The following is a 17,083-nucleotide window of genomic DNA, read 5'->3' as shown; positions in this document are numbered from 1 at the left end:
TATACGGATGGAAGGTTGTCTCGTGGTCCTTATCTTGTGTCAACCTGACACAGTGTAGTATGTGTCTACAGTACTTTAGTTTCATTATAATAATTTTACCATGTATTCATTTACCATTAATTTTATCTCATGTAGTGTAACAGCTCATTCAGAGCACTTAAAACTTTTAGCACAAGTAATTAAGATGAAGCAAATTTATAGCAATGCCAGTGCCAATGCAAGCAAACATGCTAGTATTTCAGCTATTATACAATGGCACTGAAGCTTGATATTCTAAGGAAGTCACTGTATTCAAGATCCTTAACTATACCCTTTGCATGACAGTTCTGGGTCCGCTTTAGTGTGAGCTAGTAAGCCAGATGTTATTTGCTTTTTTACTGTTTATTAATTTCTAAGTAAATGCTATTCCTATATTGCTATTTGTATTTTTCTCAGAAATTCAGAATTATTTTCCTCCAGTTATAATAATTCTCAAATAAAAACACACAGATGAAGGTGAGGTATATTTTGTGACCCAAGAAAAGGTTTGTGTTTGCATCTTGCTTTGCTGCTCCATAGAGAGCTAGTTTGTTTCCATTACTATACATAGGAAGACTAAGATGTATGAGCTACTTGTAGAAGCAGTGGTTCATATTCCCCAAGTAGTGATGATGATCATCTTGGTTTACTCTGCAGAGATTGTCTGTTTTGGCACAGATGTTTCCATACAGCTTCTATACACAGGAGAGCCATTTCTAAACAACAGAAACACTAGAAGTGATTTATTGACTTTTAATGACAACAAGATGGGATTTTAAGTGAAGCCAGCAGAAACCTTCAAACATTTACCTTGCAGTATTACTTAGATGAATGGAATAGAATGGCAAAGATCTCTCTCATGTATATTTCAATCATAATATTAGCCTCCAAATTGGCCAAGTGTTTACAGACAGTTATGAAACTTTAGTACCAACTATATAAATGCTTTCGCACAGATTGCTTTAAAGGGGAATTAGATAGATTCATGGAGGTTAGGTTTGTAAATGGCAGCTAGCCAAGACTGAAGGAAACCTCAACGTTTACAGGCAGTAAAGCTCTGAATACCCATGCTGGGAACACCATCAAGTGAAGCCCTTAGCCTCTATGTCCTATTTGTTGGCTGGCCTTCCAGAGCAACTAGCTGCCCACTGTGTGAAACATGATGCTGGATTAGAAGTAGAGATGGGCACGAACTGAAATACGAACCAAAAGTACGCATGAACCAGGCCGTTTCATGGTTCGCAAACCACAGTTCGTCAGATCCCATTTCTGATGAACCGCCACGAACTTTTAGGCTGGTTCGTTTTTGGTTCATCACTGCAGACAGCCTGGTGCCAATCAATCAGTTTCCTAGGCAACAGGGGATGGACTTCCTGCAGACCTTCTGCTGACCTGGAAGTGATGGTTTTCTGACCTGGATGTGACGTTTTCACGAACCAAACGAACCGGTTCGCGAACCAGGGGCAGGTTTGTGAAAGTTCGTGGTTCTTGATTTGTGAAATCTGATGAACCACGAACCACATGGTTTGTTTTTTTCCCTGGTTCGTGCCCATCTCTAATTAGAAGATCCACTGGTTCTTATGTTCTTTTGCTTTGTGAATCCCAGATTATATGACGAATATACTACTCAGTCTTGCCTTGTTAATATAATTTTGTACTTCCTGACATTATAAACAATGCAATACTCATTATGAGGGAACTGGTCAGAACCATGTGCAAAGTCTGATAAGATAGTAAGGCAATCTCCAATTATTGTTCCTACCGGCACAAAGGGAAAGAAAGCAGGAGTAAGAAAGTAGGAGTACATTTCAGAGCCAATCCTCCTACAAAAGCAAAATAATTACCATGGGGACCAATTTGCTGCTGATGCCTGGTCTGGGTTCAGACAAGACAGTGATGGGAACCTTACAGCTACTGTAACAATGGATTAACATAGGATATAAGCAAAGAACACTATTTGTTTTGGCTCTTCTTCCTATACTTTGACTTTTAAGGCCAGAGGTAGAACCTTGTCAGGATACGGATGAGCAACCATTACCAGGATAGTGGTAAGCAACCAGTCCCTTATTTTTAACTCTGTGAAGTACAGGACAGTAAAAAGAACAATAGCACAAAGACATCCTGCATTTACAGCGTCTAGCAAGAGGAGATGTCAGCAGGTTTGTGCTGAAACACAAGCAACAATACTTACTGAATATGCGCCTATCAAAAATGCTGCATTTGCTCGTTTCCGCTGATCAAAACTGGTGTAATGCACTATTTTCTTCCTTGATAGACTGAATGACTGTTTTAAAAGAGAAAGATCAAGTTTTATTAAATCACAAGATCACACGTTTCAGTAAATCAAATACTGGTCCATCTACCTTGGCACTTCTTTTTTTCAAGCACGCTCACTTCCTGGTCATGATAAAGGAAGAATGAAGAAACTGCCCCCTAAATCTTGCTGAGTAGAGAATTACCCAGTTGCTACCCCTTCTTAACTTTCATTCTTCAGCCCTCCTATCCTTGTTAAGAGGCAATCTGCAGGGTAAGTTCCTTTGTGTGTATAATCTCTTAGAACAGACTGAGAGATGTGGAGAGAATTCTCCTCTACCCCAATTCATATCAATAATGGTCACAAAAAATGCACTATATGCCACCCTAAACTCACACATAATTTCCGATATACCTATTGATCCTTGTGAATACTTTACCAGAGAGCTTTAATGGTAACCTTTTTAAGACAGATCAAGATGAGTAGCCGTGTTAGTCTGTCTGTACCAGTAGAAAAGAGCAAGAGTCCAGTAGCACCTATAAGACTAACAAAATTTGTGGTAGGGAGTGAACTTTCGTGAGCCTTCAGAAGTGAGCTGTGGCTCACAAAAGCTCACACCCTACTACAAATTTTGTTAGTCTTATAGGTGCTACTGGACTCTTGCTCTTTTTGACTTTTTAAGACAGTAGACATCTGCATTAAAAAAATAGCTTCATTTGTCAAAAATGCAAAAGACAGTGAGAAATGCTATCAGACAGCTGCAGATTAGAATTGCAACCTAACACATGTAGATAAGTCTTTACCACACAAAAAAGCAATGTAAAATGTTAGATCTCTCACATGAACTCTTATGTGAGTAGTAAGAGTGGGAAGGAAGTGAGTGAACACACAGCTGGGCAAAAAACCTCCGAATTTTATTAATAAAAATACACTTAAAACAGTTTCAACTAAGTAGCAGGGATGCCTCAGGTGAACATGACTAAAACAGAGATTGGCAGAAGTAAATGACAATTGCTGCCCCAAACTATTACCTGAAGGCATGGTAGTCAACCTTCCCCAGCTGTATCACCCATTTGGGATTTCAATGCTCTCAGGTTCTCTTGGAGAATCCAAGTCTGCCTGATGTAACCATGCTACTTGTAACAAAGATAGAAACACCAAGACCTGAGTAACAGAACCCACAAAGATTGTTATAGAGCATGTGAAAAATCTGCTCAGGGTCAAGTAGAAGCAGAAAAAATAAAACCAAAGTTGAAGAAAAATCCAAATACACAAGTGAATAAAAATAACCAAGTGATTTGAAACAACTGAAAACTCGAGATTTTTCTGAGTTTAAAATGCTATATTGAATTCTAAAACATGCATAGGAACGCAGATCAAAAAACCCACACAAAATGGGGTCATGCAGAGACCCCAAGTTTGCAGAACCCACCCCCATAAAATAAAATAGCTGGATATCTCCCCAAAGGAGATTACCAACAAGACCTCAAGAAGCCAGAGATGGCATTTTAGGGTTGCTTACTAACCCCAGCACCATGGCACAGAGAAACGAGAGAAACCAGAGAAGCTGGGGGTCCAGTAGGGCTGGTGGTGGATGGGATTTCCCTTCCCATGAGCTTTGCAGAACCCCTCTTGTAACAATCTATGCACAGTGAAACAAAAATCTTAAAAATACACCATACTGAAAATCGCATGCCCGTTTAGTTACTTTGGTTTGATAAATAACTGATTTTACTCATATGGAGATGGCCACCTTATGAATGAAAAACCTATCATTAACAGACTTGCTCACATCTTGCAAACTGTAGGACGTGGCTTCTTTTATTGAGTCAAGCCATCTTGTTTTGGTTCTTCCTCGTTTCCATCTGTCCATCCAAAATGGCTTCTGTGTTGCAATATTTCTTCTAAAGTTTCAGAAGCCCACTTGGGCTTTTTGTGTATTGTGCACCTGTATTCATTTTGTAAACAGTAGCTTAATTTTTAGTTTCTATAGACTGATGAGGTTCCCATGCCCCCTTTCACTTTTGTAAAGAATCTGATCAGGCCATACTTTTGATGAAGTCACAATTTCAGACTCCTTCCAGAATAAATTTGTTGGTTTAATAATTTTAGGTGATTAAAAAGGCTCCCGCGCGTTCCCCCACCACTTTGTCAGAGGCTTTGCCAAATGCAATTTTTTAACAATTTTATGAAGAACTTATTTCTGAGCAGCAATTATATTGGACTGGATGCCGTGAAAGATTTCGGCATGCACAATAGCCCTTTCACAAGGGGATGTGCTAAAATTACTTCTCAGTGTCTGCTTGTGCTAAAGAGGATGTATTCCTCTTTCCTGCATCCAGATGTAACACAATGTATTTCTTCTGGTACCATTTTCAAACCAAACTATATCATGTGAACCATCTGCTGTAGATTCCACAGCACCATGCACATTAATATAACCTTATTTCATTAAAAGTACTACGTGTTGCTGCAGCCATTGTGCTATTGCTCGAGCAACTGAACTGTGCCAAATAATTCTCATTACGATTTATACATTGCTGAATCCAATCCACTGGTCTTTAATTTGCAGGTTAGTGTTTCTTTTTTATGGTTTAATATTTTAAAGATACTTTGTAAGAGTCTTTAGGATATAGGCCAACTATATAAACTATATGGGCCTTATGCTGGTCTTCACTATACAACCTTGTTTGTAGCTTTGTCTGCAGTTAGATGTATATTTTAGTTCTGTATTCATGATCTCTATAAAATACTTAAACATTATTGATAAGGATTTCTATGTCAAAATGAGTTTGATTTTAGCATATTTTTATGACAATATGTTATCTGCTTAATATATTAAAGGGTTGATATTAACTATGTTTAGAATGTCAAGATGGATATTCAATTTTAGGAATATTTTATTTGATAATAGTTTCAAACCAGTTGGCTACTGTCATTTACTTGTGCATTTGGATTGAGGGTATTCACCCCCTCTTTTTGGTTGCTCAAACAGAAATATGCACATGTACATATGTGCTTTATAGTGCTGGATGTACAGGAGGCTGCACACTTCCTACACAAATATTAAAATTCATAGTAAAAAGATTTATAACATTGTGAAGAAGTGATTTGTCTCCTTCATTGTTCATGATATACTTAGCTATTTATACAATTGCATTCAAGCATGCTGCAAGTAGAGATAGGGATCTCTGTTTATAATTAGCCAAACAGCACCCTGTAATCAAGCAAGTCAGAATTCACAAGCCATCATCAGGGCACAATTATAACATTGTGACCTTCATGCGAGTGTCCTGCAGGCTAAAGGCTGACTACTGCCTGAAACAAAACGCTGAACTAGATGGATTCTTGCTTTGAATCAGCAATTCTTAACAGCACTGTTTCCGTATTACGAAACTTCAGGTTTGTATATTTTATTACATTCAGAAATTAGAGAACGTCAAAAGCAAACCAGAAAAATCTTATGAGCATTAATATGTACTGTTTTACCAATGTTTTCTAAGTGAAACAGTATACTTCAAAGCCTTCACTATATTAACTATCTTCGGTGAGTACAAACTCAGGTCCTTTTGTTCAGCCGTTCACGGATAGAGCTACCAGTGTGAAAAAAGGGTGCGCATTACAAAATTCCCATGTCAAAAATCTACATGAAAATCACTGTTTCAGGTTGTTACAGTGATTTTCTTGGAATGGCAATACAAATCTTACTTTAAAAATGTGGGCTGATTTTTATCTTTGGGTGCTTACCACTGGCAATGCAGCAGTCACCTTGTTTTTGATTGTACTGATTTCCTAGGCAGTGACGAAGGAAGGCAGAACCCAAGTTTCCTGCAATGTTGGCATTTTTTGGTTGAAAAACAGCCATTCCAGCCCCCCCTCCCGAAAAAAGTTCCCCCTAGGGAATAATAGCAGAGCTGTGGTTCTCATTTTCCTGTCCTTTCCAGGTGCAGAACCCTATTTTCCTTTGCAAGTAAGAGGTCTAGGGAATCTTATTCCATAGAACTGGACCCCTTGGTCTAATTCATTTGAAACTTGGGGGAGGGGGGGTCTTTAGTGGACAGGCAGGTTTAGTTCCCCTGAAATTCTGGTGTCATTTAGTTGAAAACCAACCACTCCAGCACCCACCCCACCAAGTCCCTCATAGGGAATAACAGAGTGATGGGACAAGGAGGTTTTCTGTAAGGGAAGTCTTCCTTACTTTGTGAAAGGAAGCAAACAACAGACCACTACAAGGAAGGATGGTAGACAGAGTTTTTGGCAGAAAGGTTACGTTTTTTTAAAAAAAAACCTTTCTGTCGCTGTAAGAGTAGGAAAACGAAATGAATGCAAACAATTTTCTTTTAATGCCAGTAGGCCAGCTTGAGCTTTCCTGCTAGGCCACCACATAGACCCTGTAGGACAAAAGTGTGCCAATACCAAGAGGCACCTATTTCAGGGGTATGTAGAACTGAATCCCTCTGTTCAATTTGCTTGAAACTTAGGGGGTCTTTAAGTTAGGAGGACTATGAGCTGTGGAAATTTGATATTATTATATGTATAAGCAGCTGCCACAGACCCTCAGATACATTCCCTATTGAAAATAATGGACCCAAGACTGCAGAACCTGAAAAACCACATAGTTTTGAATCCTGAACTGGTAATGTTCTATCTGAAAATCAGAAAATCAGCACCCCACTCCCCCTTTAAATCCCTTCCTGGATTTGAAATTAGAAAGAAGGTTTTCTTACAACACACCCTTAATATGTAGCACTGCAGCTTCTATCACTATCAGTGTGTTTCTTTAAGAATTTTTTAAAAATCTTATTACTTTAACTGTATTAAGTGTTTGACTTTACTACTATTTTTTCATAAGTGTTTGTAACACAGCACATGCAAGACTACAGGCACAATTCAGTCAAAGTATTAAATACTGCTGGCTTCTGTGATACAGCAGGCTTTTCATCCAGAGACACTTTAGAGACCAACAGTATTTTCAGAGTGTAAGCTTTCAAGGGTCCAAGCCCCCTTCTTCAGACACAAGTAGGAATGGAGATCCAAAAATCCAAATACACACGTGGATGGGGGTGTTACAAAAGAGGGCATTAGTCCTGGTGGAATTCCTCCAGTGCTTCTTTCCCATGTGTTCAGATGAGAAAAATGTCGTAAATAAGTCTCAGGTACAGGAGGGGTATTAGCAAATAGGAGCTGAGAAAGTACTGTTCCAAATCAGCCATGAAAATGTGGCGTACTGTGGTGCCATGTGAGTGCCCACGGTTGTGCCACTGATTTGAAGGAATAAATCTCCACTGAATCTGAAGTAGTTGCAAGTGAGGGCAAACTGGCAGAGAACGGTAGCAAGGACATGTATGATGTTGTCAGTGATGCTATTCCTAATGGCTTGTAGTCCATCTTTGTGGGGGATGCTGATAGATGTTGGTGTTGATGTAACAATCATGAGCTGTAACTCAGCCTGGTAACGGAGAACCGGGAAGATCTAGGTCCAGCCTCAGCCATAAAGTTCATTGGTGGACCTTGACCCAGTCACTCTGCCTCCATTCTGGCTCATATATCCTCCCCCAGCATCTGGGTGCTGGAACCAGTTCCTCTATAAATGTAACATGGGGCTAGTAAATAGGCATTCTGGCCATTTCCAAAACAAAAAGGACACAGAGCCAGCAATATCAGTCTCAGCTTAATCATTACATTACAATTGTATCTGCTCCAATGATCTTGATCGGGGTTCTCACTTAAGAGATTTACAACAAGCATTTTTGGGGCTACAGTACTCACCTAATGAAGTGAGGAAACAAATCGACAGGGCCAGACTAGTACCCAGAAACAGCCTGCTCCACGACAAACCTAAAGGAACTAACAGAACACCACTGGTTGTCACCTACAGTTCCCAGCTCAACCCCATCCAACGTATCATCAGTGAGCTACAACCCATCCTGGAAAATGATGCCTCACTCTCACAAGCCCTGGGTAGAAGACCTCTCCTTGCCTACAGACAGTCCCCCAACCTTAAACGACTTCTCACCTACAACCATGAATCGGCTAGCAGAGTCACCAGCACAGGTACCAGGCCCTGCAACAGACCCAGATGCCAGCTCTGCTCTCATATCTACACAGGAAATACAATTACAGGACCCAATGGCGTCAACTACACTATCTCTGGCTCTTACAGCTGCTCATCCTCCAACGTGATATATGCCCTCATGTGCCAACAATGTCCATCTGCTCTGTACATTGGACAAACCAGCCAACCTCTGCGCAAAAGAATAAATGGACACAAATCTGACATTAAAAATGGCAACATCCAGAAACCAGTGGGAGAACACTTCAATCTATCAGGACATTCCATTAAGGACTTAAAGGTCACTGTAGTTCAACAGAAACCTTTCAAAAACAGAATCCAACGGGAAGCTGCTGAATTGGAATTCATATGTAAATTTGACTCAGTCAGGCTTGGATTGAATATGGACTATGAATGGTTATCTCATTATCAGAAGTAACTGATTTCATTATCAGAAGCAAACTGATTCCATTATCAGAAGCTACTGATTGCATCTACTCCCCCCTCCCCTCTCCACCTATATATGTGACCAGTTTCTTCTTACCCTCCATGCATCTGATGAAGAGAACTGTGATTCTCGAAAGCTTATGCTACAGTAAAGTTGGTTAGTCTTAAAGGTGCTATTGGACTCTTTTCTATTTTGCTACTACAGACTAACACGGCTAACTCCTCTGGAGCTTAATCATGTTAACCAAAGCTGAGTAGTATGTCTTGGAAAAAGCCTCTTACATCTCGTTTCTGGTCATTAGACCATTCTTGAGTCCTTGATCAATCAATGGTCCTTAAATACCTTATCATATTAGCATTTTCCCAAGAAAGGTTCTATTCTCTGTTAGAGAAGTAATACTGTATTTGGATTTTTCTTCCATGTGTGGAAGGTTAACCTCTCCTAGCAGTGCCTACAAGGCTGCTCAGTGCTACATCAGTGTAGACATAGTGACAGGAAGAAGGAGTTTCTAGAACCAATGGGAATTCCATTTCCTTCTACAGGCACCAGTAAGCAGGCATTGGATAACTTTCTACATCTCGATTGCTTACTTGATTGAGTAAGTTGCTAGAAAAAGTCTCAGACTTGGTGCTGTAGTCCCCAAGGACTTCAGTTCTTAGAGACTTCGAACAGCCATGGCAAGGCCTTCATATCTGGCACAGCTCAGGATTTCACAGTTGCTACAACTATCATGGGGTAGTACCAAAGTTTGTACGCTGAATTTGCCCAGACGTCAGATGATCTGATATCTGGATAATTGACACCTTTGTCACAGAAGCAGCCAATCACCTCGGCATGGTTTAGACTCATGAGAATTTGAAATCTCTAGAGCAGTACATGAAGTGCAATTACAGTAGTCTGCACCTCTGGAAACTGATAGGCCAGATTAGTTCCTTGATGACAGGACTGTTGCTGTTGTTTGAGCCCTGGCTGAATTTTGGAACTCTGAAATAACTCAAGACAGTTGATACAATGGTCTCTGTTCCACCTAACAGAGACCTTTCATATCCTTATTTGCTGAAGAGCTTAGTACAATGAAACAGGTTGGCAGCATCTTGATTATAAATGAAGGGAAGCTCAAAGTCAGAACAAGTATGACCAAACATAAACCAAAGCACAATTTCAGGGTTTTTTCATGGTGGTGATAGCAACAAAGAGCAGATATCTTACTGTCTACCATTCTGTACCAAGCCATCCAGTAGAATTTTTCCTGAACTGTGAAGATATAGACGTATGATACTCCTGCTATGACTTATTTACTAGACATTCCTCAGACAATAATCTCTTGCATCCATTCCAACTTTGACATTACTTCTACAGGACAGCTTCAGAATATCAAGAGTCCAGTCTAGTCACACTTGCTTGGATGATTCTGCAGCCTGAGGCTGTTGACAAGCTGCTTGGAGAATGTCCTGCCACTTCTTTGTGCAACCCTTGCCCATCTTAACTAGCTCCTCTTAGCCAAGAGGAAATGACTGGCTGGGTCTGAAAACTGTTTAATGCTTTCTTGAGGGAGTGGTTCCAACTGTTTTAAAAAGGCAACTTCTTCTGAAAAAGCCATCCATAGATTCAAGTAACATAAATATTTCCTGTATGTGTAAGAAGCACCTAAGGAAATGTTACAAGACTTCACCAGGAGACACACTGGAGGGCAACCTACACGAATGAAGTGACCCTTCAAGACAACACAGAAGCTTTAGCAGAACAGCCACATTCTGTATGACCTTTCTAGGGTAGAACATGGAAGCACATTAAATTTTCTACTAAGACTGTGCCACTTTATGACATGACCTTTCCAAGAGCACAGACTGGTAGAAGAGGAACAGCGCTTGTTTTGCCACAGTGCTTAACACAGCCCCTCTATAACTATGTTGAACTGATCAACACACAAGATAAAAAATTCAGAACACAAGAAAAAAGTGATATCATCCTACTTAGAATTTTACAGTAACCCTATTTACCAAAAATAGTGTTCTGCAAAATATTTTACAAGTTCATTCAATATTGTTTTAGTACTCTATTAAAAGTGTTGATTCTTTCTAAAACATTTAGTAGAGCAGATGAAAAGCTACTTCACTTCATCATAACAGCTGCTAGTATTTCAACTTGTAGTGTTTCCAAAGACACATCAAGTACTATTTCAAAGGATTTACACTGTAATATTTCCAGCTACAAAACCAGCCTTTTGTGTTTGCTTATTCCTACTGATATCAGAGAAGCAAAGTATATTAAAATCTAAAAATTTGAGTTTGTGGTTCATGGACAACAGTGACTACAAAGGCTATTAATTTTACTTCAGGGGGCTGAAGCATGCATCACCAGCATCCATTTTAATTCTTAAGATGACAGGAACAACAAGATCACTACTATACTCTACAGGAAAAATAATGGAGTTTTAAGTTTTTTAATTTCTCAAAAGCAACTATTATACAAAATACATTCAGCAGTTTATTCCTCTATGCAGTACAACAGCTTTAGAGAAGTATTAAACCAACATTATAGCTATTTTTCAAGTCAGCCCAAAATGGTATTTCATGTTCAGAGGCAATATACTGGTAATTACCAACTGAAGTGGACAAACAATGGATGGCACTCTACAGCAAGCCCAGTTTATCAGTTTCTTTAAAGCTGACAATTGTTGAAAGCAAAATGCTAAACTGGACAGACCTTTACTTCAATCCAACAAGGTAATCTGAGTTCTCAATTTCTAATCAGAATCTCTTTGCTCTCAGTTTCCCTACTTTCTTTCTATTACAATTCACCACTGTATCAGATGAAGAAATCCTTTGTGATTTAAGGACAAACATGGGGAACCAGTTTTCAGGTGTGTGGGCGGGGGGTACAAAAACAGGTCAAAACTGTCACTGTTTAAATCCCAAACTTGCAGTTAATCATAATGTAAATGATTACACATTTGACATTGCAGAATCAGTGTCATGTTCATACCATTAGCTACATTTAAGAGATAAAAGCTGGCTTACCTTTAGTTTCTTGTTTAGTTTACAGCAGTATCGATAAAGCATAGCCAAGTTGAGAGGACCAAAATCTGCATAAAAACTAAAATATATATATATATATATCAGTGGTCAAAATACTGTTTATTATAGATCTTTTCAAAGCAGCCATATCCAACATTTCAAATTTCATTCACTATTAGGAGGAAATACAAGATGATAAAACTAGAATGGAACATATTACAGTAATGGATTCTGTTTTGACACATTTATTCTTAATTGCATTCAAGACAGACAAACATCTTCTAGAAGTGGAAGATAACTGCACAAAAACAATGACTGCATCACAATGATATGCTGCAGGACCTCCTTTGACTATATTCAATGGCCTCATCTGAATAGCAGACAGAATGTTATTAAACTCACAGGCTACATATGTCCAGCCCAGTTATAGACTGATGCCGTACTGACACAGAACACTCTTATTGTTAGCACGGCACATACAAACATATCTAATAAAAACCTCAATTGTTAAGAAAGCACACATTTGACTTACAGTTTTGATAGCCGATCAGAGTGTTTTCATTTCTGAATCCAGAGATATTGCCTTCAATTTTTTTTATATAGTAAAGTGTAGGGAAGCACAAAGTGGTATTGCCAAGCTAAGTATTTACCTGAATAATGCTTTACCAGTATTATTCAGGTATATTTGGCATACCCGAATAATTCCATAATTCTTTGGGTATGCCAAATAATGCATCCTCGGATAAACCTGAAGTGAGGAGACCGTGAGGAAGGACAGGATGAGGGAACTCTCCCTGACCTATGGGATGTGGGGTTGGGGAGAGCTCTAATTGTCTGGCCAACCACAGTGACTCCTTGATAGCCTTTTTCAAATTCTTGCAAGAACATAAAGGCAAGTCTTGGCACAGCAGCAGACTCCATTTTATGAGAGTCTGCTGAGATTTCTCGAGTGTGCTGTGACAGCTACAGGCTGCAGAGTGAAAAGAACTTGGGAGGGTGTCCAAATCACTCTTCTTCTTGCTTTCTGAGGCCATCCTTGGAAAGAAAAGATGTAAACTTACTGTGTGTCTGTGTCTGTGTCTTGTTGGCATTTGCCAGGTCTGGCTGGCTGTGCTTATGCCAGGTTGGTTCTGCTGGCTGACTGATGTTGGCACTTGGTTCTGTTCTGTTGTGTTACCACATTCGCCCTGGCTTCTGCCTGGCTTCTGTGAGTGACACTGGTTCTGTTGGACTTGCAACCATGTCCTTTGCTTCACACTGGTTCTTTGGGATTCTCTGGTTTGACAATGGTTCTGGTGGGCTTAGTTGGTTGTGTTTGCATCAGGAAGAGAAGAGGCTTTTGGACAGTGGGTACTCTTATATGTTTGGCTAAGGCTCTCTCTGTGTGCTGCAAAGAAATCATTGTTCATTTCCCCCACTACAGAAAACTATGGAGGATGGCTGGGGGCTCCCTGTTCAGGGGCCTGTAGATTGGACCCCTTGGTTTGATTAACTTACAACTTAGAGTGTTCCCTGAGTGGAGTTTGCATGAAAAACATCCCCCGCACTGCAATCTCCTAGATAGATTCCCCCATAGGGAATAATGGAGCCGAATATATTCAGTTTCTCAAAGAATACCTGAATCCAGATACCATACTGGTATTTTTGGACCAAACATCTAGAACTTGAATATATATATATATGGTATTCTGGTATATATATATATATATATATATATGGTATTCTGAATACCTGAATCTGAAAAATATCTAATTTGGGGGGTGCAAATTTCTACTGCAGTTTTAAAATATACTGCAAATACATTTCTTTGTTTTAGAAAAAAATTTCGACAAATGCACACTAAATGCCAGAGATTAGTTCTACATTTGCTGGTATTGAAAGCATCTATTCCTAAAGTAAATGGCTGAATCTTGTTACTGTCCCAACTAAAACTCTGTTAATTAAGGGTAAATCAGAAGGCCCAGATAGTATTCAGTCATACAGAGATACTACTTCACTTTCACAAAAGCAAGCAAAATTGCAAGGAATAACTGAAACAATGAAAATGTAACCAGAATAGCTTACTGAGAAAGCCAGTTTGGAGTAGTGGTTAAGGGCATGGGACTCTAATCTGGAGAACTAGGAGCCAAGCTACAAGTGACTTTTCTCACGTGAAGAACACTTGATCGTTTTCGCAAGTTTTTCTGGGAACTGAAGTCCTAGTGTCCTTCCCCTCACTGTTAGAATCGCTGCCTGAAGAGCCAGAGAAAGGTGGCGGCAGCAGCAGCTTTTGCAAATCGTTCCTCCAGTCACAAGCCTGCTCTCAACGATCTTTGAGGGCGGGCAGCTGCAGCTTTCTCCCTGGGAGTCTTGCTCCCCGGGAGCTGCTCTGGAGAAAGCCGACATGTCGGTGAAGCCGAGCAGGACTCCCAGGGAGAAAGTTGCAGCTGCCCACCCCCAAAGATCATTGAGAGCTGGCTTGTCACCGGAGGAACCATTTGCAAAAGCTGCTGCTGCCGTCGGCTTTTTCTGGCTCTTCAGGCAGCGATTCTAACAGAGGAGAAGGACACTAGGACTTCAAGTTCCCAGAAAAACTTGCGAAAACGATCAAGTGTTCTTCACGTGAAAAAAGCCACTTGTAGCTTGGCTCTAGGTTTGATTCCCCACTCCTCCACTTGAAGCCAGCTGGGTGACCTTGGGTCAGTCACATCTCTTCTAGGAGCTCTCTCAGCCCCACCCACCTCACAGGGTGTTTTGTTGTGGGGATAACAACAACATACTTTTTAAACTGCTCTGAGTGGGCATTAAGTTGTCCTGAAGGGCGGTATATAAATAAAATTATTATTATTATTACTGTTCCATACACATCTTCTGTCTGAGCACTTCTGCTCAGGTAGATCAGCTTCCCCCCTCCCAAAGCTGAGGTTTACACTTTATTGAAAGAATCCGATTTCACTGAGCAATACTTACAGCTAACTGCAATGAAGATGTTTGATTGGCATAGCTTTTGCTTACAAAAGTAACATCACTGACAAAGGCTAGAACTCCAAAGTCTAAGAAGTTTCAGCAATACTGTATACATTCTGTAAGAACTGTATGTCTTTTCCTATTAGCTTGCTCCTGCAGAAGAACTTTAAAACTACTCAAGGAACATACTTATTCCAATTTACAAGGAAAACATTAAAACTCTCTAGAATTTGGCTTAAAAGTATCCTTTTAATTTTTATTTCAGACATACAAGCACTAGGATTTTTATTCTATAATCTGCTCTCTTATTTTTTAAAGTCTATTATATTCATATGCCTGCAAGCCAAAGAAACTGTGTTCTTGCCCATCTCAAAAAAGTCACATAAAACATATGTGAGAAAACAATCAATTCTATAGTTATGTGATAATCACATAAAACTTATACACAATACACAGGTTTAGGCTCCAATCGCCTAAAATAGTGTTGCATATTGAATAATCAACTAACAAAGGAGAAAAAAAAACCCAGCTCAACTCTACCCTTTCATTTAAATGGTGTGGAGGGTGAGACACTGAGACCAGTCCTGTATTCTATTTTCAGCCCAATTGCTTTACAAACTGGAGGCTAAATCTTCCACCCTTACAACAGCCAGAAGATGGACACATCCACAAACTGAGAATGCTCACTGTATCACTATTTTCTTCAAGCAAGGCCACCAGATTCTTGATGGATACTGAGAAGTTAAGTTAGGCACGGGCTGAGAGAAAACTGCTGAAGTAAGCAAGCCATGCGCAAGGCTTGTGCAGGGTTATTTTATTTATTTTACTTCATTTGTACTCTACCTTTCTCCCCAATGGAGATCCAAGATGGCTTACATTATTCTCCTCTCCTTCATTTTATCATAACAACAACCTTGTGAGGTAGGTTAGGTTGAGAGTGTGTGACTGGCCCAAGATCACCCAGTGAGCATTCATGACAGAGTGGGGATTTGAATTTGGTTCTCCCAGATCCTAGTCCACCACAGTAACCACTACACCAAACTGGCTCTGGGTTAAGCAGGCCTCAAATGAAATTTCAGCAAATATCCCTGTTACCTACTGTTGAAACAAAAAGTATACTGCCTAATGCTCCACAGTGTTAAAAGCTTTCATTTTTAATGTTCATTTCAGACTCAGAGGAACATTCAACTTTAACATAATTGTGTCTTGTCACATTGGGGTTGTTGGTATTTGTAAACCTCAAAGGGGAAAAAAGCACTGGAAAGGCAGGTACTTGCTCTATGGCAACATGACCTTTAATAAATCAATCCTGAGTCTCCTTGGTAGGAATACATGCTGGACAATGCAAAATTCACTAAAAGTTACTTTTGCAGCTGTTCAAAGAGCCTCTCTGCTGAAAAAGCACCTACAACACAGGAGAACTCAAAAAAGCTCACAGGAGAGAGTTAAGGCTCTAAAGAGTGACCTCAAACTGAAACAGATACTGACCAACTGGACAACATGCTAGCAAAATGAAAGCCTATTGTGCATTAGTCAGTCAAGTGTGATATGCCAAGCCTAGATCTGCTTGCAAAGAATAGAACAAGAGCTACCATTCTTCTCAGAGAATAAGCCAATTACCAGTTCTCAACTCATTAATTACTAACAAGACCTAAGTCAGCTCTGTATTTGTCAATCATATTTTCTGCTTTATTCCTCATCACCTCTACTACAAGGTGAATGTTAAAATAGGCTATTTTAAGAGATACTTCTCAACATAGCATGAAGAATAATTTTCAAGAAGTTAGGTATCTTTAATGTATATGAACAATTTGCCTGTTCAGCTTATTGTTTTCACAAGTGCAATTTCTTTTTTTCTAGGCAAGACTCTTTCTGCTGCTTAATCATAAAATATTTAATTGGACTTGGCACAGCTAGAGTAGAGTTAAAATAGCTGGCAATGGAGGCATAGTAGTTGCAGTACAAACTTGAATGAGTTAGTAATGCTGACACAAAAATAAGACATCCATCATTTATCATCACATTGCTGAGAGTAATGGGAAGATACCACAAAACAACAAATTAAAAAAACTTTGAACAGTTCTCACCTTTGGTGTTTACTGATATACTAACGTTAGTTTGCAGTTATAGATGTAACAAAGTGAAACTGTTTGTGTAGTCTTAGGCAGTGATCTTGGTCACTGTTGACAGCTTGTCTTACTGAATGTATTAGGTCTATACTACATGTCCAGAAAGAAAAGTTTTGCTAAGCTGCTACATTTGTCACCAACTTCTGCAAATTCCTTCCCTTGCTAACAGGTTCAATTCACAGAATATTTGACCATGTCAGTGACAATATCCAACTGGTC

At 39.5% G+C, this 17,083-nt stretch overlaps 1 protein-coding gene across 3 annotated transcripts in view; it reads right to left on the bottom strand.

Annotated features, from left to right (window-relative positions):
- CDC14A (cell division cycle 14A) overlaps window positions 1-17,083 on the bottom strand; it is a 97,686-nt gene that overhangs the window by 67,699 nt on the left and 12,904 nt on the right. For all 3 annotated transcript variants that reach the window (XM_054980530.1, XM_054980531.1, XM_054980532.1), the window contains exons 3-4: window positions 11,793-11,868; window positions 2,210-2,302 (exon numbers count right to left, since the gene is read on the bottom strand). In XM_054980530.1, the coding sequence (XP_054836505.1) occupies window positions 2,210-2,302; window positions 11,793-11,868 (169 nt within the window). The remainder of the gene's footprint in view (window positions 1-2,209; window positions 2,303-11,792; window positions 11,869-17,083) is intronic.

This window comes from Eublepharis macularius, chromosome 5 (genome assembly GCF_028583425.1).
Source record: "Eublepharis macularius isolate TG4126 chromosome 5, MPM_Emac_v1.0, whole genome shotgun sequence".
Classification (NCBI taxonomy): Eukaryota; Metazoa; Chordata; class Lepidosauria; order Squamata; family Eublepharidae; genus Eublepharis; species Eublepharis macularius.
This window is presented reverse-complemented; position numbering and strand designations above follow the sequence as displayed.